This window comes from Scardinius erythrophthalmus, assembly GCF_964197995.2.
Source record: "Scardinius erythrophthalmus genome assembly, chromosome: 12".
In the NCBI taxonomy this organism is placed as follows: Eukaryota; Metazoa; Chordata; class Actinopteri; order Cypriniformes; family Leuciscidae; genus Scardinius; species Scardinius erythrophthalmus.
In genome coordinates, this window is record NC_138232.1 from 1,789,356 (window position 1) to 1,811,567 (window position 22,212).

The 22,212-nt window shown below is 42.7% G+C and overlaps 1 protein-coding gene across 1 annotated transcript in view; it reads left to right on the top strand.

The window, feature by feature from the left end:
• soat2 (sterol O-acyltransferase 2) overlaps nucleotides 1-22,212 on the top strand; it is a gene marked incomplete at its 5' end in the record, with an annotated part of 38,145 nt that overhangs the window by 7,740 nt on the left and 8,193 nt on the right. Inside the window, 6 exons of the mRNA XM_081379690.1 lie at nucleotides 1,000-1,107; nucleotides 2,444-2,717; nucleotides 4,508-4,583; nucleotides 5,907-5,991; nucleotides 6,071-6,116; nucleotides 7,738-7,867. Coding sequence (XP_081235816.1) covers nucleotides 1,000-1,107; nucleotides 2,444-2,717; nucleotides 4,508-4,583; nucleotides 5,907-5,991; nucleotides 6,071-6,116; nucleotides 7,738-7,867 — 719 coding nt within the window. The remainder of the gene's footprint in view (nucleotides 1-999; nucleotides 1,108-2,443; nucleotides 2,718-4,507; nucleotides 4,584-5,906; nucleotides 5,992-6,070; nucleotides 6,117-7,737; nucleotides 7,868-22,212) is intronic.

Genomic DNA, 22,212 nt, shown 5'->3' on the forward strand with positions numbered 1-22,212 from the left:
AAAACATCCTAAATGCCAAAGGTGAAAGGTCACAACTTCATAAACAATTTCATAAAAATATTAAAACGTGTTTTAGATGTTCTTGACAATGTCACAAAGTCTGAAAACTGTAATAGTCATCAGTTTACTTTATTATTCTTCCTCCCCAATGGGAGTCTATGGCAGCCCTATGAACAGCAAGTAGGAAAATTATGAAAATTGGCACACTTGTAGTGATGGTAATGAACAGTAAGACTGACTTTGGGGTCTCTAAGACCAACTCTATAGTGCCACCACCAGTTCAAAAATTCACTTTTCAGATGCTTATAACTTTTGAACACTTTGTTCTAGAAAATATGTTGTGAACTTAATGTTGACTCAAGATTGGTTCAGAGGCTGTATCTTAGCAAAACTTTGATCAATTGAAACGAAACTTGGTACACTTCATCAGAACCATGATCTGAGGGCCCATGCCAAATTTGGGAACAGCGCCACCTACATGTCATGAGAAATGGAAAATCATAACTTTTCAACAGTTTGTCAGAAAATAGTGACCTTGGTGCCTTTGGATTCCTCGTCTCATGCCCAATCCGAAGATATGATCCGAGGATAAACCATCGGTCGGCCATTTTGAATTTTGTCATAAATTGCATCTTTTAAACGATCTGACATATCGGCACAACATTTCTGGTCATGGGTCCGAATCCTGTGGCACATGCCCAGACCTCAAGAGATACTGCGGCCAGAAGAGGTGCAAAAGTTGCATCGTTCTAAGAATAATCGAATCTGAACTTGTTAAATACAGCATTTATTTGTTATACGTTGCATTTATATGCAAAATTGAACTACTGGACCTTGGAAGCTAAGGGAAAGGGTGTCGTGTTTTTTTTTAATGTTCGTTCTGCTTTTGCTCTCCTGGCTCTGCACTGCTGTTGCTTCCCCTGCGGGGCTTGCAGCTATATTTATTATTATTAATATTTTAACCAAAAATGGCACAAAAAAGTGTTCCTCTCTCTCCAGTGAGTTATTTGAGATCAGTCACATCAGGACTATCTACCACATGTTCATCGCAGCTCTATTCCTGTTCATCATGAGCACTTTAGCAGTGGACTACATCGACCAGGGCAGGTGAGTGTGTGTGTGTGTGTGTGTGTGTGTGTGTGTGTGTGTGTGAGAGAGAGTGAGTGTGTGAATGTGTGTGAGAGTGTGTGAATGTGTATATCTGTGTGTGTGAGTGAGTGTGAATGTGTGAGTGTGTATGTATGTGTATACATGTGCGTGTGTGAGAGAGTGTGTGAGTGTTTGTGTAAGTGTGTGTGTGTGTGTGTGTGTGAGAGAGAGAGTGTGTGAGTGTGCATATATAAAGTAAAGACAATTAACCTGAAAAACAGACAATTAAATGGAAATAAGCCTGACAGTGAGCGTGTGTATAAGTGTGTGTGTGTGTGTGAGAGTCTGACAGTGAGCGTGTGTATAAGTGTGTGTGTGTGTGTGTGAGAGCCTGACAGTGAGTGTGTGTATAAGTGTGTATGTGTGTGTGTGAGCCTGACAGTGAGTGTGTGTATAAGTGTGTATGTGTGTGAGAGCCTGACAGTGAGTGTGTGTGTGTGTGTGTGAGAGCCTGACAGTGAGTGTGTATACGCGTGTATGTGTGTGTGTGAGTCTGACAGTGAGTGTGTATACGCGTGTATGTGTGTGTGTGTGAGAGCCTGACAGTGAGTGTGTGTATACGTGTGTGTGTGTAAGAGCCTGACAGTGAGTGTGTATACGCGTGTATGTGTGTGTGTGAGAGCCTGACAGTGAGTGTGTGTATACGTGTGTGTGTGAGGGCATGACAGCGAGTGTGTATACGCGTGTATGTGTGTGTGAAAGCCTGACAGTGAGTGTGTGTATACCTGTGTGTGTGTGTGTGAGAGAGCCTGACAGTGAGTGTGTATACGCGTGTATGTGTGTGTGTGAGAGTCTGACAGTGAGTGTGTATACGTGTGTGTGTGTGTGTGTGTGAGAGCCTGACAGTGAGTGTGTGTATACGCGTGTATGTGTGTGTGAGAGCCTGACAGTGAGTGTGTATACGCGTGTATGTGTGTGTGAGAGCCTGACAGTGAGTGTGTATACGTGTGTGTATGTGTGTGTGAGAGCCTGACAGTGAGTGTGTATACGCGTGTATGTGTGTGTGAGAGCCTGACAGTGAGTGTGTATACGTGTGTGTATGTGTGTGTGTGAGAGCCTGACAGTGAGTGTGTATACGCGTGTATGTGTGTGTGAGAGCCTGACAGTGAGTGTGTATACGCGTGTATGTGTGTGTGAGAGCCTGACAGTGAGTGTGTATACGCGTGTATGTGTGTGTGAGAGCCTGACAGTGAGTGTGTATACGCGTGTATGTGTGTGTGAGAGCCTGACAGTGAGTGTGTATACGCGTGTATGTGTGTGTGAGAGCCTGACAGTGAGTGTGTGTATCTTTCAGGCTGGTTCTGGACTTTGATCTGTTCTATTACGCGTTCGGTCAGTTGGGGACGGTGGTCTGGGCCTGGACGCTCATGTTGAGCTACACTCTGCTCGGGCCGTACCACGTCCTGCGGGTCTGGGGCGAACGGGCCCTCAGGAGCCGCTGGAGGACGTGTGTGTGTGCGCTCGCGCTGTGTGCTGCGCAGACGAGCATGCTGGGAATATTCCCTGTGTGTGTCATCCTGCATTATCAGCTGCCGCCCGCATCACGGTTCATCATCATATTAGAGCAGGTACTGGGAATATACAATCGACATGCTTTACTTAATCTACTTTATTATTACATTACATGCATACATATATTTATATATAATTTTTTATGTTTAATGTTTACATTTTTATAATAAATAAATTAAATTTAAATTCTATAATAAATTATATGTAATTATTTTATATATATTTTAATATATAATATACATGAAAATGAAATGATATCTAATAATTAGGTATATAATTTAATGACAATTAAATCAAATAAATAGACTATAAATATATAATTTAATGACAATCATTTATAAAATATATAATGCATTTTTGTATATAATCTACAGGATAATTAAATGAGATGTATAATCAGAAATAAATTACATATATAATTGAATTATTATTAAAAATAATAGAATATATATATATATATATATAGTTAGTGATTATCATTATGTAATATAAAATGATTTATAATAATATAATATGATATAATATAATATAATATAATATAATATAATATAATATAATATAATATAATATAATATAATATAATATAATAAATAATACATCATTACATCAAATACTATGAAGTTTAATAAATGAATGGTTAACAAACTGAGTTTTAATAATAATACATAATTTAATGACAATCATTATTTATATAATATATTTTTATAATCTCTATAATTAAATAAGAAAAAATTAGAAAAAAAGAAAAAAATTACATATTTAATTTAATGATTATTAAATAAAAATAGTAGACTATAGAAAAATAATAGCATATATATATATATATATATATATATATATATATATATATATATATATATATATATATATATATATATATATATATATATATATATATATATTAGTTTAATGATTATTATTATCTTCATTAGATCAAATACTATGAAGATAATACGTTTGTTAAATTAATGGTTAACGAACTGGGTTTTAATAATATTGTGCCAGACCCGAAGCGATGCCCAGTGGTTTGTGCCAACGTTCATTTGAGGTTCAGGGTCCAAAGTCTGCTGGCCTTTGCCAAATTAAATAAATACTAAATTATTGGCATCATATCATGCATATCAAAGCAGACGTGCTCAAATAGGGGGTCAGGGGTCAGAGGTCAGCGGCCTAATGGACAAAACTGGGCAGATACAGTCAGACTTAGGCCTCGTTTACACTGTCAGTGAAATGTGACCCAATCCCGATGTTCTGCTCATACGTGACACAGATCAGATGTGTTCTATGACAATGTAAACAGGAAAAAAACGCATGCATTCGGATATTTCCAGATCGGCTTCAGGCCTCATTCATATGTGGAAATAAATGGGATATGTGCCAATGCGACTGTCATGTAAACAGGCTGATCGGATTTTCTGAGACATTAGGCGACGTCTCCGCGGTTTAATGACGAGAGAAACCCCGGCGCGCTTCTGCAAAGGTTGTGTCGTCGTAGGAGAGGAATGTGGACAAACGTTGACACAACATGTCGTACACAACAAAATGTCGGACCCACTGATCCTCGTTAAAGCCAATATTTAAAGCCAGTACGCTCCCGCCAGTCCTGAGATCTCTCTCACACACAATAACTGAAGCACATGTGCAATGTTGGCACTTTTCGTCCTCCTCCATAGTATGGCAAGTGTAAACACATGAATCGGATATGGGTCACAGTTGAAAGAACGTGCAAACGGACAGTCAAACAAATCGGATAAAGGTAACAAATCAGAATTGGGCAAAATTGGGCAGAATTGGGCATCAAGACCTGCAGTGTAAACAAGACCTAACTCCTGCTTTTACTCCACAGATCAGATTAGTGATGAAGAGCTACTCGTTTATCCGTGAAACCGTACCAGCCGTCCTCAAAAACAACACACAGAAGGGTAAGAGTGTTGAAAACACGCCAGATATCATTTTCACTAGTGTGTGCAGGACACTATAGTTCATTTATGTAAGTGAGGAGATCAAAATAAAGTAAACTGAGACATACAGACCCTTTCCGAAAAATTAGAATATCATGGAAAAGTTTATTATTTCCATAATTCCATTCAAAATGTTAAACTTCCATAGATTATAGATTCATGGCCCACAACTTAAACGATTTCAAGTATTTAGTTGTTTATTTGTGCATAATTTGGGCTTCCAGCTCATAAGACCCACGAAAACAGGATTTAAAAAAATTAGAATATTACATGAAGTGCTCTGGACATGTCCTGGTCGACGGCTGCGTTGAGTGGACAGCACAGTGGACCAACACCAGCCGATGACCAACACAGACTGTGGAAACTTCACACTGGACTTCCAGCATCTTGGATTGTGTGCCTCTCCATTCTTCCTCCAGACTCTGGGACCTTGGTTTCCAAATGAGATGCAAAATTTGCTCTCATCAGAAAAGAGGACTTTGGTCCACTGTGCTTTATTAAATCCAGAGTCAACGCAGCCGTCTACCAGGACATTTCCAGAGCACTTCATGCTTCCTTCATTTCCCAGCAGGATTTGCACCGGCCCACACTGCCAAAATAACCAAAACCTGGCTCAATGACCATGGTATCACTGTGTAATTACTGTGTGATTTCATGTAATATTCTAATTTTTTGAAATCCTGTTTTCGTGGGTTTTATGAGCTGGAAGCCCAAATTATGCACAAATAAACAACTAAACACTTGCAATCGTTTAAGTTGTGGGCCCTGAATCTATAATCTATGGAAGTTTAACGTTTTGAATGGAATTATGGAAATAAATTAACTTTTCCATGATATTCTAATTTTTTGGAAAGGGTCTGTATTATACCCAATAATTCTTCATACAGCGACTACCAGTAAAGATTTGGGACCAAATATGACTCAGACACTTTGAGCTGATCATGTTTTGCTGTAGTGTGTTTTCTTTAATTGCTAATGCTCTTTTTACACACAGACTGAACAAAATGAAGCATTGCTTGAGCTAAACTGGTATCATCTAATTGTGTAGTTAAATTTAACAGCTGACAGATATTCAACATAATTCATGTGTGAGACAGTCTAACAGAAGGATGGACAAAACCAGTCAGATATCAGCTGAGTTCTGCTCATATTTTATGACCATTTTCTAAACTATAGCGAATAAACTGTGATAATGTGAGAAATATTGAAGGAGTCTGAATAAAGTTTGGTTTGACTGTATAGGTTTGAGTCGTAACGCTGATCTTCACGTCTGTTTTTCCACAGATAAACCTCTGCGATATCCGTCCCTCTCCAGTTATTTGTACTTCTTGTTTTGCCCGACTCTGATCTACCGTGAGGTGTATCCGCGGTAAACGCCTCTTGTTGAGCCACACGACTGTATTACACACTTAAAAATCAATATCCTCACTGTTTGCTGTTCCCTTCAGAAACCCGTCCATCAGGTGGAAGTTCGTCGGCATGAACTTCCTGAGGGTGGGATTGACTAATCGCTCACTTTAACACGTCTGGCTCACATTACACCCAAACATTTAAATCAAAAATGAGAAATTGTATTTTGCATAAAGAAAAGAAAGAGGTAAAAAGCAATGTTTTGGACTGTAACACTATTTCCTTGATAATTACACCCCTCAATTCTTATTACTTTTATACAGTGATGAAAATCAACAACATATTTTTTAAATGGCTCAAATTAAATTTAGCAAACAGCAAATACTACCATGATCTGTACTTACAACTATACTTGACGATTTAAAAAATATATATTTATATATTTAACACATAAATGAAAGCACTCTCTCAGCTGATGTAGGCGTCAAGACCAACATATAAATAAAATTAAAAAAGGTCTGCAGATGATCTTATACTCCGTCTGTCAGTATTATCAGGTGTTTGATTGTCTATTTATATATAGATTAATAAATAATATAAAAATATAAATAAAATTTAAAAAGGACAGTATATTTAACAAATAATATAAAAATATAATAAAATATAAATGCAATTTAAAAAGGATATTAGAGTATATTTAACAAATAATATAAAATTATAATAAAATATAAATAAAATTTAAAAAGGACATTAGAGTATATTTAACAAATAATATAAAAATATAATAAAATATAAATGCAATTTAAAAAGGACATTAGAGTATATTTAACAAATAATATAAAAATATAATAAAATGTAAATGCAATTTAAATAGGACATTAGAGTATATTTAACAAATAATATAAAATTATAATAAAATATAAATGCAATTTAAAAAGGATATTAGAGTATATTTAACAAATAATATAAAATTATAATAAAATATAAATAAAATTGAAAAAGGACATTAGAGTATATTTAACAAATAATATAAAAATATAATAAAATATAAATGCAATTTAAAAAGGATATTAGAGTATATTTAACAAAAAATATACAATTATAATAAAATATAAATAAAATTGAAAAAGGACATTAGAGTATATTTAACAAATAATATACAAATATAATAAAATATAAATGCAATTTAAATAGGACATTAGAGTATATTTAACAAATAATATAAAAATATAATAAAATATAAATGCAATTTAAAAAGGATATTAGAGTATATTTAACAAATAATATAAAAATATAATAAAATATAAATGCAATTTAAAAAGGATATTAGAGTATATTTAACAAATAATATAAAAATATAATAAAATATAAATGCAATTTAAAAAGGATATTAGAGTATATTTAACAAATAATATACAATTATAATAAAATATAATAAAATTGAAAAAGGACATTAGAGTATATTTAACAAATAATATAGAAATATAATAAAATATAAATGCAATTTAAAAAGGACATTATAGTATATTTAACAAACACATTTCACTCCAAATTAATTTTCTTTTCTGTCATGAAAACCCCTTGCCTGGTTGTAGAGCAGTGTTATTGTGTTAGTGTTCACACACACAGTGTTAGTGTGTTAGTGTTCACACACACAGTGTTAGTGTGTTAGTGTTCACACACACAGTGTTAGTGTGTTAGTGTTCACACACACAGTGTTAGTCTCACCGTGAGAGTCAGTGACGCTCGTGTTCCTCTGTCTCAGATCTTGGCCAGTCTCTTCTACCTGTACTTCATACTGGTGCGCTTGTGCATCCCAGTGTTCCGGAACACCAGCCACCAGCCGTTCAGCTCACGCTCACTCGTCCTGATGCTGTTCCACGCAGCCTTCCCAGGTACACACACACACACACACACACACACACACACACACACACACACACACACACACACACACAACACACACACACACACACACACACACACACACACACACACACACACACACACACACACACACACACACACACACACACACACACACACACACACACACACACACACACACATCCTGATACTGTTCCATGCAGCCTTTCCAGGTACACACACACATACTGTACACACACACATACTGTACACACACACACACACACACACACACACACACACACACACACACACATACGCTCACTCATCCTGATGCTCTTCCACGCAGCTTTTCCAGGTACACACACACATACTGTACACACACACACACACGCGCTCACTCATCCTAATGCTCTTCCATGCAGCTTTCCCAGGTACACACACACAAACACACCAGTATAGGTTACACTCACATTCTGCACATTTATTATGTCTAAGTCAAGTTTCAAGTCAAGTCAAGTTTATTTATATAGCGCTTTTCACAACACAGATTGTATCAAAGCAGCTTCACAGTAATAAATTAGAACAATACATCAATGTTTGTTTCTAGTGGAACGTCTACGTTCGGTAATGCTGATCAATAGTATCGTTGATTGATTAATTTAATTAAATATCCCCAAATATCCCCAACTGAGCAAGCCAAAGGCAACAGTGGCAAGGAACCGAAAAACTCCATCAGGTGACCTAATGGAGAAAAAAAAACCTTGGGAGAACCCAGGCTCAGTCGGGGGCCAGTTCTCCTCTGGCGTTTATGAACTAGAGGTCGGATTTAACTGTAGGATTAAAAGTATTATATGAATGCCTGGCTGAAGAGATGCGTCTTTAATCTAGTTTTAAACTGGGAGAGCGAGTCTGAGCAACGAACAGTATCCGGAAGACTATTCCAGAGTTTTGGTGCTAAATGTGAAAATGCTCTCCCTCCTTTGGTGGACCTAGATATCCTAGGTATGACCAAAAGCCTCGAATTTAATGACCTTAAAGAGCGCGATGGATGATAGGGCGATAGAAGATCGGTTAAATAGACTGGAGCTAAGCCGTTTAGGGCTTTATAAGTCAGTAGCAATACCTTGTAATTAATACGGGACTTTATAGGTAACCAATGTAGTGATGATAAAATCGGTGTTATATGGTCAAACTTTCTTGATCTAGTAAGAACTCTAGCGGCGGCATTTTGGACTAACTGTAGCTTGTTTATTGAGGATGCAGGACAACCGGCTAATAAAGCATTACAGTAATCTAGTCTCGAGGTCATGAATGCATGAACTAACTTTTCTGCGTCAGAAACTGATAGCATATTACGTAGCTTAGCAATGTTTCTAAGGTGGAAAAAGGCTGTTCTTGTAACATATGAAATATGATTTTCAAAAGACAGGTTGCAGTCTAATATAACACCCAGGTCTTTTACTGTAGAGGATGAAGTAACAGGACATCCTACTATGTTAAAGTTGTATTGTGAGAGGTTTTGTGGGTGGTTTTTTGAACCGATAAGTAGTACCTCTGTCTTGTCTGGATTTAATAAAAGAAAATTATGCGTCATCCAATCTTTTATATCTTTAACACACTCTGTCAATTTGGATAATTTAGCGTTTTCATCTGGCCGTGATGAAATATAGATTTGAGTGTCATCAGCATAACAATGGAAACTAATTCCATGTTTCCTTATAATATTTCCAAGTGGCAGCATATATATTGAGAATAATAGAGGGCCTAACACAGATGATAGATTTTTCTCCATTTAAATAAACAAAATGGTAGCGGTCAGATAAATACGATCTAAACCAGCTTAATGCTTGTCCTTGAACACCAGTATAATTTTGTAATCGATCTAAGAGTATTGTATGATCTATAGTATCGAACGCAGCACTAAGATCAAGTAAAACTAATATTGAGATACAGCCTTGGTCAGAAGCTAAGAGTAAATCATTTGTGATTTTAACGAGCGCAGTTTCAGTGCTATGATGCGGCCTGAACCCAGACTGAAACTTTTCATAGGTGTCATTTTCTTGTAAGAAAGAGCCCAGTTGAGCGGACACAACTTTTTCTAGTATTTTAGACATAAAAGGTAGATTTGAAATGGGTCTATAATTTACTAGATTATTCGGATCTAATTGTGGTTTCTTAATGAGAGGTTTTATAACTGCCAATTTAAATGTTTTTGGAACATAACCTAAAGATAAAGACGAGTTAATAATATTGAGGAGAGGCTCTTCCACTATAGGTAACACTTCTTTCAATAGTTTAGTTGGTATGGGATCTAGTAAACATGTTGTTGTTTTAGATGAAGTAAAAAGTTTATTTAACTCTTTTTGTTCTATAGTTGTAAAGCACTGTAATTGTTCTTGCGGGGTGATAATCGAGGCTGAATTATAAGGCGCGATTGAGGATTGAACGTTTACAATTGTGGATCTGATGTTTTCTATTTTCTCAGTGAAGAACTTCATGAAATCATTACTACTAAACTGTAATGGAATATTTTGTTCAGGAGACATCTGTTTATTTGTTAGTCTCGCCACAGTGTTAAATAAGAACTTAGGATTGTTATGGTTGTTTTCTATTAGTTTGCGTAGATGCTCAGCCCTGGCCGCTTTTAGGGCCTTTTTATAGCGTGACGTACTGTCTTTCCATGCGATTCTAAAGACCTCTAAGTTGGTTTGTTTCCATTTACGCTCTAAATTACGGGTTTCTCTCTTTAGAACACGCGTAGTATTGTTGTACCATGGTGCTTTACTTTTCTCTCTGACCTTTTTTAATCTAATGGGCGCAACAATATCCAATGATCCAGAGAGAATGGTGCTCATAGTGCTAGTTAATTCCTCAAGTTCATCTGTTTGTTTGGGTTCACTGAGCAGCTGAGACAGATCCGATAAGCTGTTTGAAAAATTATCTATGGTGGATGGAAGGATTGTTCTGCCTAATCGATAGCGCGGCGCAGCATGATATATTACAGGAGTACGTAATATGCAAGTTACCATGTAATGGTCAGTGACATCGTCACTTTGTGGAATGATATCTATATCGGTTGGATCGGTTCCATGTGATATAATTAAATCGAGTGTATGATTAAATCGATGAGTCGGTCCGGTAATGTTTTGCTTGACCCCAAAGGAGTTTAATAAATCAGTAAACGCAGCCCCTAACGCATCATTTTGATTATCTACATGGATATTAAAGTCTCCAACAATTAATGCTTTATCGAAGTTAACTAATAGGTCTGAGAGAAAATCTGCAAACTCTTTTAGGAAATCAGCGTAAGGCCCAGGCGGTCTATATACGGTAGCCAAGGCTAAAGATAATAGGGATGTTTTTCTATCATCTAAGAGCGTAACATTTAGTACAAGTACTTCAAATGAAATAAACTTATAACCCGTTTTCTGAGTAACATTGAGAAAATCTCTATAGATTGTTGCAACACCGCCGCCACGACCATTCAGACGGGGCTCGTGCTTATAGGAGTATCCTGCTGGAGTAGACTCATTTAGACCGAAATAATCATTTGGTTTAAGCCAGGTTTCAGTAAGGCAAAGTACATTGAAGCTATTATCTGTGACTATTTCATTTACAATAACTGCCTTAGGTGTGAGTGATCTAATGTTTAGAAGACCTAGCTTTAAAAATTGTTTTTGATTACCAATAGCAACATTTTCTGGTTTAATAACAATTAGATTTTTTCTAGATCCTGCAGTAGATTTATTATTTGATCTCACTAAACGAGAAATAGACACAGTTTCTATGCAATGTTCTACACTATTTATATCAGTTAAATTGGTGCAGCAGAGACTATGATTTGGACTTTTGGTTACTAGTCAAAAGGTATTTAACATTTTGGAGATGTTATCTGACAGAAGATCCGATCCGAATCTGTTTGGGTGTAAGCCATCAGCACGGTAAAGCCTAGGACGCTCCCAAAACAGATTCCAATTATTTACAAAGAGAAGTTTCTGCTCATTGCACCATGACATTAACCATTCATTAAGCGCAAATAATCTACTAAACTTTTCATGACCTAGTCGGTACGTGGGAAGCGGTCCTGACACAATAATCGTTATATCAGGCGATGTGCTGCGTACCGTATCGATCAGATTCCTGAAGTCTTTCTTCAGAACCTCCGTCTGGCACAGCCGTATGTCGGCCCCTCAGGACAACGGTTCCGACGCGCTCGTTCAGAATCTCGGGAACGTGAGCAGCGATTTCAGAAACACGAGCACCAGGAAAGCAGTGACTATGCACCTTACTTTTATTTAACGTAGCGTGTACGTGTCGAACGATGGAATCGCCGATGATCACAGCATCGCGTTCTGTTTCGCGAAGAGGGGAGAAGCGGTTTTGTGTGGATATCTCGAAAACCGGGAGGGTCGGAGAGGGTCTTGGTCTAGACCTGACTCGCGTCTTCCGCTGCGGAAAAATCCAGGCTTCGTGATGGCATGTTGGAGCCGGAGTGAACGAGACCATGGCTGATCGCGACCTCGACGTTCGGGACCGATGTTGAGGAACGCACGGAGTAGACGAGGTCGGACCCAGATAGCAATTACATGTGGGCCACATGTGGGTATTATCTGGCACATATGGCCTAGATGTGGCATGGCTGAACAGATATGGGCCAAATCGTAGCCATATTTGTTTTGCCATAACTTTAAAATCTGCGGGAAATGCTCTCTTGGTTCACAACTGATTTTGAGGTATATGGCCCAGATAACAACGAACACATGAGGACCATATGTGGTTAAGCTATGGCACACAGTGAGAAACACCGACTTGTGGTAAACATTTGGCTTATACGTGGAAAAACACAGGAATCCTGAAATCAAGTGCGGCAAACATCCGCCGTTACACACCTCAGGTTGCTCTGCATCTTCCCTCCTATTGGTGGAGTGAGACTACGGCGCGAGTTTAACTGCGACGCTGGCCAGCTGACGCCTTTTACTCTGCTTTCCTCACGACTGTGTACATTCAGGTAAGTGATGTTTTGGCATTTTAAAGTCATATAAATGAAATATGCAGCATTATGTGTCAATATTGCATGTTATTATGCGTTTAGTTATTCGTTCCATCGAGGAAGGGGTTGAACTAGCTAATATTTTCCTCAGTTTACTGCTATATAACTTTAAAGTTTAATGTAACTTAACCGTTAACTTAGGCTATAGCAGTTCGCTGGTTTGCCGTTTTAAATTAAGATGTTTTTGTTTATAAATCAACAGCTCACTGTCGTACACAATAAAATAGTATAGTTTGTCATTGTGTAGTAAGTTAGCCTATTTGTGAATTAAGGCGACGCGGTCCAATGTCGGTGTTACTGTTTGTCAGAAAACCTAACGTTAAATCTAGTGCTGGGCGGTTTGACCAAAAATCAACATCACGGTTTTTTTCTAAATTATACCGGTTTCACGGTTTTTACCGGTTTTTTTTTGTGTGGTTTTTTTTTCTCAAGCATGATGGGTGTTTACCACATTTTCTATTGAGTGAGAGAGGAAATAGTGCAGTAGATTTACTTATAATGCCCTATTTTATTGTCATGAGTGAATATTATAGAAAAAATCCACACTAATATTAATAATACAGGTTTGCAAGGCTGTTTACAAAGAGGTGCCAGCAGGACGCGCTTTAGGAGCGGCAGAAACAGTGGTTCTCTTACGAGAGGTTCTCTCGTATTGCGTAAGTAGCTTACGCATCGGGAAAGTCTTCTTTCTTCGAGATCTGAAGCCAAAAAATTATCCTTAATTTTGTATTCATTGTCAACGCAGTGCAGCAGCCGACAGACCTAGGCAGGCTGTATAAGCGTGCTCATTGGCTGCTCGGCTGCAACTGCTTAAGCCTATCGGTGAGCGCTATGAACGCGGCAACCAATGAGGGCGCTTCGCGCCCTCCGCGCCCTTCTAACCGTCAGAATGGGCGTGGCCAGCGTGTATATATTCAGCGCTCACAGGCTAAAATTCTGATTTTCTTGTCTTCAGCGACGCTCTTCGCATCGCTGGATCTTGAGAGCCGCCGCCGTTGAAACCAGCGACCAGCAAGCTTAGGACAGCGCCTGAGGAAGCCGGCCGTCTTCGCCGCCTTCAGCCATCCGTGCCTGCTACGCTATCCGGCGACATATCCTTTACATTATTACTGTTTCTGTGTGTACTCTAAAAGAGCACGAGGCGTTTTTGCGGCTCGTGCCGCGCCCCGCTCAGCAACAGAGACCGCCACCTCTCTGCGCTCTCCGACTGGGCCGCGGGCACGCCGCCACCGCACTCTCCGAGTGCGAAGAGCTTTCAATGTCGACCCTGCGGGCTCGACTTGAAGCTTTCGACCAAGCTGTCGCTCCGCCTGTCCCTGCCGGGCCGCGCAATAAGAAGCGCCGCTCGCAGCGACCACCGGAGACTGTTGTGACTGAGGAGCTCGCCGGAACCTCTCCCTCGAGCTCTCTCTCGCCCTCTCCCTCCCGGCCGCTCAACCGCCGGCTCTGCCCGCGCCGCCGCCGCGTCAGGAGATGAGGTGAATGTGATAGATACCCGTACTCTCCCTCTGTTCAAGCCGTGCAATACGCCGCTCACAAGGGATGGCAGAAGCGGACGGTCTCGGAGCGAGTTTCCTCTCCCTCTGTTCGAGCCGCGCAAACTGAGCCGCTCACGAGGGATGGCAGAAGCGGACGGTCTCGGAGCGAGTTTCCTCTCCCTCTGTTCGAGCCGTGCAATACGCCGCTCACAAGGGATGGCAGAAGCGGACGGTCTCGGAGCGAGTTTCCTCTCCCTCTGTTCGAGCCGTGCAATACGCCGCTCACGAGGGATGGCAGGAGCGGACGGTCTCGGAGCGAGTTTCCTCTCCCTCTGTTCGAGCCGCGCAAACTGCGCCGCTCACAAGGGATGGCAGGAGCGGACGGTCTGAGCTTTCTTTACGTTACAAGAAAGCTATCCGTCCTCGCGCGTCACTGGTGAAAGGGGAACAGAGTGTTTTCGTCCCACCGTGGCCTGGACTATAACCTCCATCCTCACACATTTCTCAGTCCCCTCTTAAGTTCAGGCGACTGGAATTGTTACTATTGCAGTATACGAGCCTGTTATAAATACACGCTCGCCTGCAAGCAAAAGCCGTCACAAGACATGATATTAATGTATTCTCCCCTGTGGCTCAGTGGCGGAATCCTAGACTGTCAAGCTAGAGACCCGGGTTCGATCCCCGCTCTTGCGGCAGTTAAAGTTTATGCTGTTCGCTTCTCCGAGCTCGCGGCCAGTTTTTCTTACATACAGAAAACAAGCCCGCTCTCTCCCTCGTTGGGCCGTGCAGATTGCGCCGTTCAAGGGATGACAAAGCGGACGGTCACGAGCAGCGTTCAGCGTGCGCGCCTCACTCACCGGCGAAAAGAGAAGAGAGTGTGTTAGTCTCGCTACGGCTGGACAACCGCCAATCCTCACACATTTCTCAGTCCCCTCTTAAGTTCAGGCGACTGGAAATATTACTATTGCAGTAAACGAGCCTGTTTTAAACACACGCTCGCCTGCAAACGAACGCCGACGCGACACAAGAGGTCAATGCTCTTTATATGCTCGCGCTAACTGAAAGCCTATGTGATTCCCCTGTGGCTCAGTGGCAGAATCATACGCTTTCATGCGAGAGACCCGCGTTCGATCCCAGCTCTCGGGGAAAATAAAATTTTATGCTGCTTGCTTCTCCGAGCTCGCGGCCAGTCTTTCTTACTTACAGAAAGCGAACCCGCCCCTCGCACCACACCTTCTCAGGGTGCTCGAGTATTTTTTGAGCGTCTAAACACGAGAGAAGAAAAGACGTTTAAATCCCGCAGCCCTGCGGCTGGACCACCGTCGAAGCTTAACGCTCTGTCAGTCCCCGTTGCCACGGCTACTGCAGCTGTTTACCCCGCAGTCAACGAGCCGGTATCTACTCGCTCGCCTGCGCGCATCCGCCGTTCTCACGGCAACCCAGAAAATGTCAAAAGAGCATAATGTCTGGTTGCACGGCTGACGCCGTATGTGTTTCTAGTACAGTGAATGTGCCCACGTTCTGTGCTCACCCCTGTACACAAGCACTATACATCCCGTGTCTCTCACAGAGCCCACTCTCATGAAGCAGGCAAAAGCCGCTTTAGTGTTAAAAGTAGGTCACGTGTCCACTTCTCCGTGCCCACACCTACTCACTGCCCGCTCTGTCACACGGCCTTGCACGACCGGTCATGTTTTAAATGTGAGTCCTGTGCCCGCCCTCGAGCGCTCACACATACATTTTCGCGCCTCACACTATATGTTCCCCGTCCAAAGCCACCGGGACACTGTGTGTAAAACGGCCAGCTATCGCTACGTGCGATCCGCCGTATCTAACCACCAAGAGCGCGCGCGCCGCGCCCGCCCCTGAATGTAACTCCTGTGCCCGCCCTCGAGCGCTCACACATACTAATGAACATTTTCGCCCCGACGCCGCCATCGCGCGTCGCGCCTCACACTTTATGTTCCCCGTCTAAAGCCACCGGGACACTGTGTGTAAAACGGCCAGCTATCGCTGCGTGCGATCTGCCGTACCTAAGCACCAAGAGCGCGCGCGCCGCGCCCGCCCCTCCGTTTCGAGCTCTCGAGCCCGCGATGCGCGGCGATCGGAGCCCGGAGGCCATTCTGCCCCTGGCTGCACACGCAAAAGCGTGGGAAACTATTCCAGGCGCATCAGAACGGGTGCTAAGCACAGTAAAACAGGGCTATACTCTGCAGTTCGCTCGCCGCCCTCCGCGCTTTCAAGCGCGTATCGAGACCAGAGTGAATGGGGAAGTAGCACATCTACTTCGAGCAGAAATACACTTTCTGAACCGGTTTCCCCTTCCATGAGCGAGTCGGGCTTTTACAGCCGTTATTTCCTCGTTCCCAAGAAGGACGGAGCACTCAGACCAATTTTGGATCTGAGACGTTTGAATGAGGCTCTTATGAGAAGACCGTTCAAAATGCTCACAACCAGACAAATTCTCGCGCAAATTCGCCCGAGGGACTGGTTTATATCTCTCGATCTAAAAGATGCGTGCTTTTCAGATCCTGATAATACCCCGTCACAGGCCATTCTTGAGATTCGCCTTCGACGGTCAGGTATATCAGTACACGGCCCGCCTGTCGACACAGCGCGCGCGCTGCATTCGACGCCTGGCCGCGTCTCCCCGGCCGGGCAGCACCGTACCTCTCAAAACATTTCAGAGGCTACTGGGTTGCATGGCCTCAGCCGCAGCAGTGCTTCGGCTGGGTCTTTTACGAATGCGCCCGCTACAACGTTGGCTGAATGCCCGAGTGCCTCACAGAGCATGGGCTTCCGGCGGTATTCGCATCAGAGTGACTCAGAGCTGCGTTTCAGCTCTGAAGCCCTGGTTAGCGGCCGACTGGTACCAGCGGGGAGTGACAATGGGAGCTATCTCACACCGCATAGTTATCTCAACGGACGCTTCCACCTCAGGCTGGGGCGCTCTGTTCGAGGGCAAACCGGCTTTTGGCCTATGGTCAGACCGGGAAAGATGCCTCCACATAAACTGTTTGGAGATGATAGCGGTCGAGAACGCGCTCAGGCGCTTCCTCCCATTCATACGGGATCACCATGTGCTAGTCCGCTCGGACAACATGTCCGTGGTATCCTATGTGAACCGACAGGGCGGTGTCAGATCCAGGAACCTGTGCAGGCTGACAGAACGCCTCCTCGTGTGGGCTTACCGCTCGCTGAGAGCCGCGCACGTGCCGGGCCACCTGAATGTCGGTCCAGACAGACTGTCCAGGGACAACATTCCCCCGGGAGAATGGTCTCTGCACCCCCAGACAGTCCAGTTTCTCTGGCGCCTATTCGGCAGAGCGGAAATCGACCTCTTTGCGTCGAAAGACTATGCTCAATGCCCGAAGTTTTACTCGAAGAGCGAGGACGCGCTGTCCCAGACATGGCCCAGCCTCCCGCTGTATGCTTTTCCTCCAATCTCCCTGTTGCCACAGGTCATTTCGAGGATCAGAGAAACGCACCACTCAGTGCTGCTTATAGCCCCGCGATGGGAAAACCAAACTTGGTACCCAGAGCTAGTGAGGCTGTCGCACTCACCCCCATGGCCGATCCCGGTGAGAAAGGATCTCCTCTCCCAAGCCGCTGGATCGATCTGGCATCCCCATCCAGAGCGCTGGTCGCTGCATGCATGGGTGATCAACGGATACCCGTTGACCTGTCAGAAGGGGTCGTGAACACGATCACGCAGTCTAGAGCCCCCTCCACGAGACGGCTCTACGCGTCTAAATGGTCGGTGTTTTCTAAATGGTGCGCTACTCAAAACCTGGATCCGCGCGCATGCGGGGTTCCGCGGGTGCTCTCCTTCTTGCAAGAGCTGTCGGAAAAGGGCAGATCCCCTTCCACGCTCAAAGTATATGTGGCCGCTATTACAGCGTTCGCTGAGACGACGCTCGGCCGGGCAATGGGAAGGAATGAGCTCATTATCCGCTTCCTCAGAGGAGCTAAACGGATGAACCCCCCGCGGCCCCCCTCGGTTCCCTCGTGGGATCTGTCCTTGGTCCTGGCGGCCCTAAAGGCTTTTCCCTTTGAACCGCTTGAATCCGCGGATCTAAGGTATCTGTCGCTTAAAACCGTTTTTCTGATAGCTTTGTCTTCAGTCAAACGAGTGGGTGATTTGCACGCGCTATCTGTTAGCCCTGCATGTCTCGAGTTCGGGCCGAATGACTCGAAAGTCATTCTCAGACCGAGGCACGGTTACATCCCCAAAGCGATTGGAACCCCGTTTAGGGCACAAGTTATTTCCCTCTCGGCTCTGCCAGCATCCGATGGTGGGGACAGCGATAACCTCCTATGCCCTGTCCGGGCGCTGAGAGTTTACATCACGCGCTCCGCCGCTTTCAGGCGTTCAGAGCAGCTCTTTGTTTCCTTCGGCGGACGCACCAAGGGTCTTGCCGCCTCGAAGCAGAGCTTGTCCAGGTGGATAGTGGACGCGATAGCAGCAGCTTATGCCTCCAAACACCTGCAGTGCCCTCTGGGCATCAGAGCCCATTCCACTAGAGGCATGGCCTCGTCGTGGGCCTGGTCCAGCGGAATTTCTATCCACGACATTTGTATGGCGGCGGGCTGGGCCTCCCCGTCTACATTCGTGAGGTTTTATAACCTGGAAGTTCCTGCCCTACAGGCAAAAATATTGTCAGTATAAGTGACATGTATGCTCTGCCCAGCTCCCGTGTGCAGACTACGTTCATATGCTGGCGCTATTCTGGTAACTACTCAGGGTGAAGTGTTTGACTCAGACCGGCTGATCCGTTCTGTTTCCTATTTCCCGTTACGCGCTGTTATCGGTGCTGGCCCGCGCTGCTGGCCGCCCCCATTATTCTCTGCCGCGTGGGAATTTTTCTCTTCATGTGAGACCGACTATGTCGTTTTCTCCTACCCTTATGAGTGCTTATGTACTGTTTGGGCTCGCTCCGCCGGCCCTACCGTTGTACTGCTATGTTTATAGACCGGCCGCGCCGCTCTATTTCATATGCTGCATGAAGTGCATGTACTACGCTGGCCCGTCTCTCGACCGGCCACATTTTCCAGCAGAGTGTTTTCCCCGGTTCCCCTGGGATTCATGGGCTGGATGCTCGGCGCACACGGCGTTGACAAAGGGTTCCCGATGCGTAAGCTACTTACGCAATACGAGAGAACCTCTCGTAAGAGAACGTACTCGGTTACTAACGTAACCTCGGTTCTCTCTAGAAGAGGGAACGAGTATTGCGTAACCTGCCGTGTCGCGCCACGAGCTTTTGCGCTTCAGACTGCGAAAACCAGAATTTTAGCCTGTGAGCGCTGAATATATACACGCTGGCCACGCCCATTCTGACGGTTAGAAGGGCGCGGAGGGCGCGAAGCGCCCTCATTGGTTGCCGCGTTCATAGCGCTCACCGATAGGCTTAAGCAGTTGCAGCCGAGCAGCCAATGAGCACGCTTATACAGCCTGCCTAGGTCTGTCGGCTGCTGCACTGCGTTGACAATGAATACAAAATTAAGGATAATTTTTTGGCTTCAGATCTCGAAGAAAGAAGACTTTCCCGATGCGTAAGCTACTTACGCAATACTCGTTCCCTCTTCTAGAGAGAACCGAGGTTACGTTAGTAACCGAGTACGTTTCCCCGGTAACGGCTGTACACAAAGCAGCAACGCTCATAAACACTGCTTTATCAGGAAAGATAAAGAAAGATTCAATCGTAATAACAAAGAAACTTTTCTAAAGACCGTCAGTTCACTTCAGATACGTTAATACAGTATAAAAACACGCGCGCCGCAAGAAAAAAAGACTCTCACCCCCACACGTCTCGTGCCCATTCTAGTCAATGCTTGTGTTTCAGATCGAAGCTTCCCAGAAGCGGCTCTCCGCGCCGCTTCGCTAAATATAGGCGCCTGGTCTATTTTGACGCACCACGTGGAGGACGGAATAAAACCTTGTCGCAGCTGTAATGCGCCGCAGACGTGTGTTGTAAATGAGGGGTGAGACTGTGTCGCGCAGCGCCGCGTTCCGATTAAAGCGACATACACCGGTTTTGCGGTATATTAAAAATTCATATCGTAACAAAAATAAACACCGGTATTCGGTATGAACCGGTAAACCGCCCAGCACTAGTTAAATCCTAATTTGTGTTCACAATCATTCAACTAATCATAATAATATAAAAAATGTCAAGAATAAACACATTAATACGTCTGCATTATTGTATCTTTATTTAACTCTGAAATGATATTCAACAAAGACTTTTTCTCATGACCTTTCCCTCTTTAAAATTAAAGTTGTAATGTTAACGTTAGGCTATTAGTGTCAAGTCACAATACCAAAATTATGACTTTCGATACAATACCTGAACATTAACATAAACTAATAATGAACTGCACTTCTACTGCATATATTAATATGTGTTAATGTTAATTTCAACATTTACTAACACATTCAATATAAAAAATTTTACTTGTTAACTTTAGTATGCACTGTGAACTAACATGAACAAACAATGAATTGCTGTATTTCTGTTAACTATCAATTAATTGAGCAGCCATTCACTGCCATTATAAAGCTTGGAAGAGGCAGGACATTTTTATAATTACTCTAATTTCTCACGTACGATATAGTTTATATACCATGCTATGGTATACTGTCATACCACCCAGCCCTAATGTGTGGTATGGGTGGAGCAATGACAATAATTTCCATATTAAAATCCTAGAAAATATGGTTTCAGATGGAGTATATAATAGTTTATAGTTCATTTTTGAATATAAAAGCACTTTCATTTTAGGGTGGTCTATTTAAATGCATATTTCAACCACTTACACAATGTTTTTTTTCCTATCAGATTACCTATCTGGGTCTGGTTGGTGGCTTTGACCTGGATAACACCGTGTGGAGAGTGCTGAAAGGCACTTTTACAACTGCTGTGGCACGTTATGAATCGGAGAGAAGTCAATGGGAAGATTGGTGTCCAACGCCTGGTCGTAAAGGAAGTTGTCATTGGTGAGACCTTTTTTAGAAGTCACTTTTATTTGTATTGCACTTTGCACAATTCACAACTTTTCAAAACCGCTTTACAGAACATTGTATTTTTATTTCTGTTATCTCAGTATCGAACCAAACACCTTTTTTTGTCATTACCTGATCACATCCGTGGCTCACTTAAGTGACTGCATTTTTTTATTTAGAAGTTTTATGTTTTGTTTTTAAAGAAAGTTATTTTTTATATTTTGCGAATCATATTGTTTCAATCATACATTTTAAAGCTGTAATCACAATATAAGATTATCATTCTTTCAAAGTCTCATACCAGCGCATGCCTACAACTATCTGTATTTAGTTCATTATCACTGTGTATTTAAAAGGTTAGTTTACCCAAAAATGAAAATTCTGTCAGTAATTACTCACCCATGTTGTTCCAACCCCCGTAAGACCTTCGTTCATCTTCGGAACACAAATTAAGATATTTATGATGAAATCTGAGAGCTGTCTCACTCCTCCATAGGCTTCTCTGTTATTGAAACTTGCCAGCCCAGAAAGTTAGTAAAGACATTGTTAAAATAGTCCAAGAATACAGTGGCTGAACCTTAAGTTTATCAAGTGTCGAAAATACTTTTTGTGCGCAAAACAAGCTAAAATAAAGACTTTATTCAACGTAGTGTAACAGCACAGCGCTTCTGTGTTGTACGTCAGAACGTAGGCTCACGACTGGCCAGCATCCCACACATGACCAGTGTTGGCCAATAGTGAGTCTACGCTCTGACGTACAACCCAGAAGATGGAAAAACTTGAGGGTAATTACAGATAGAATTTTCATTTTTGGGCGAACTAACCCTTTATGTTCCTCCT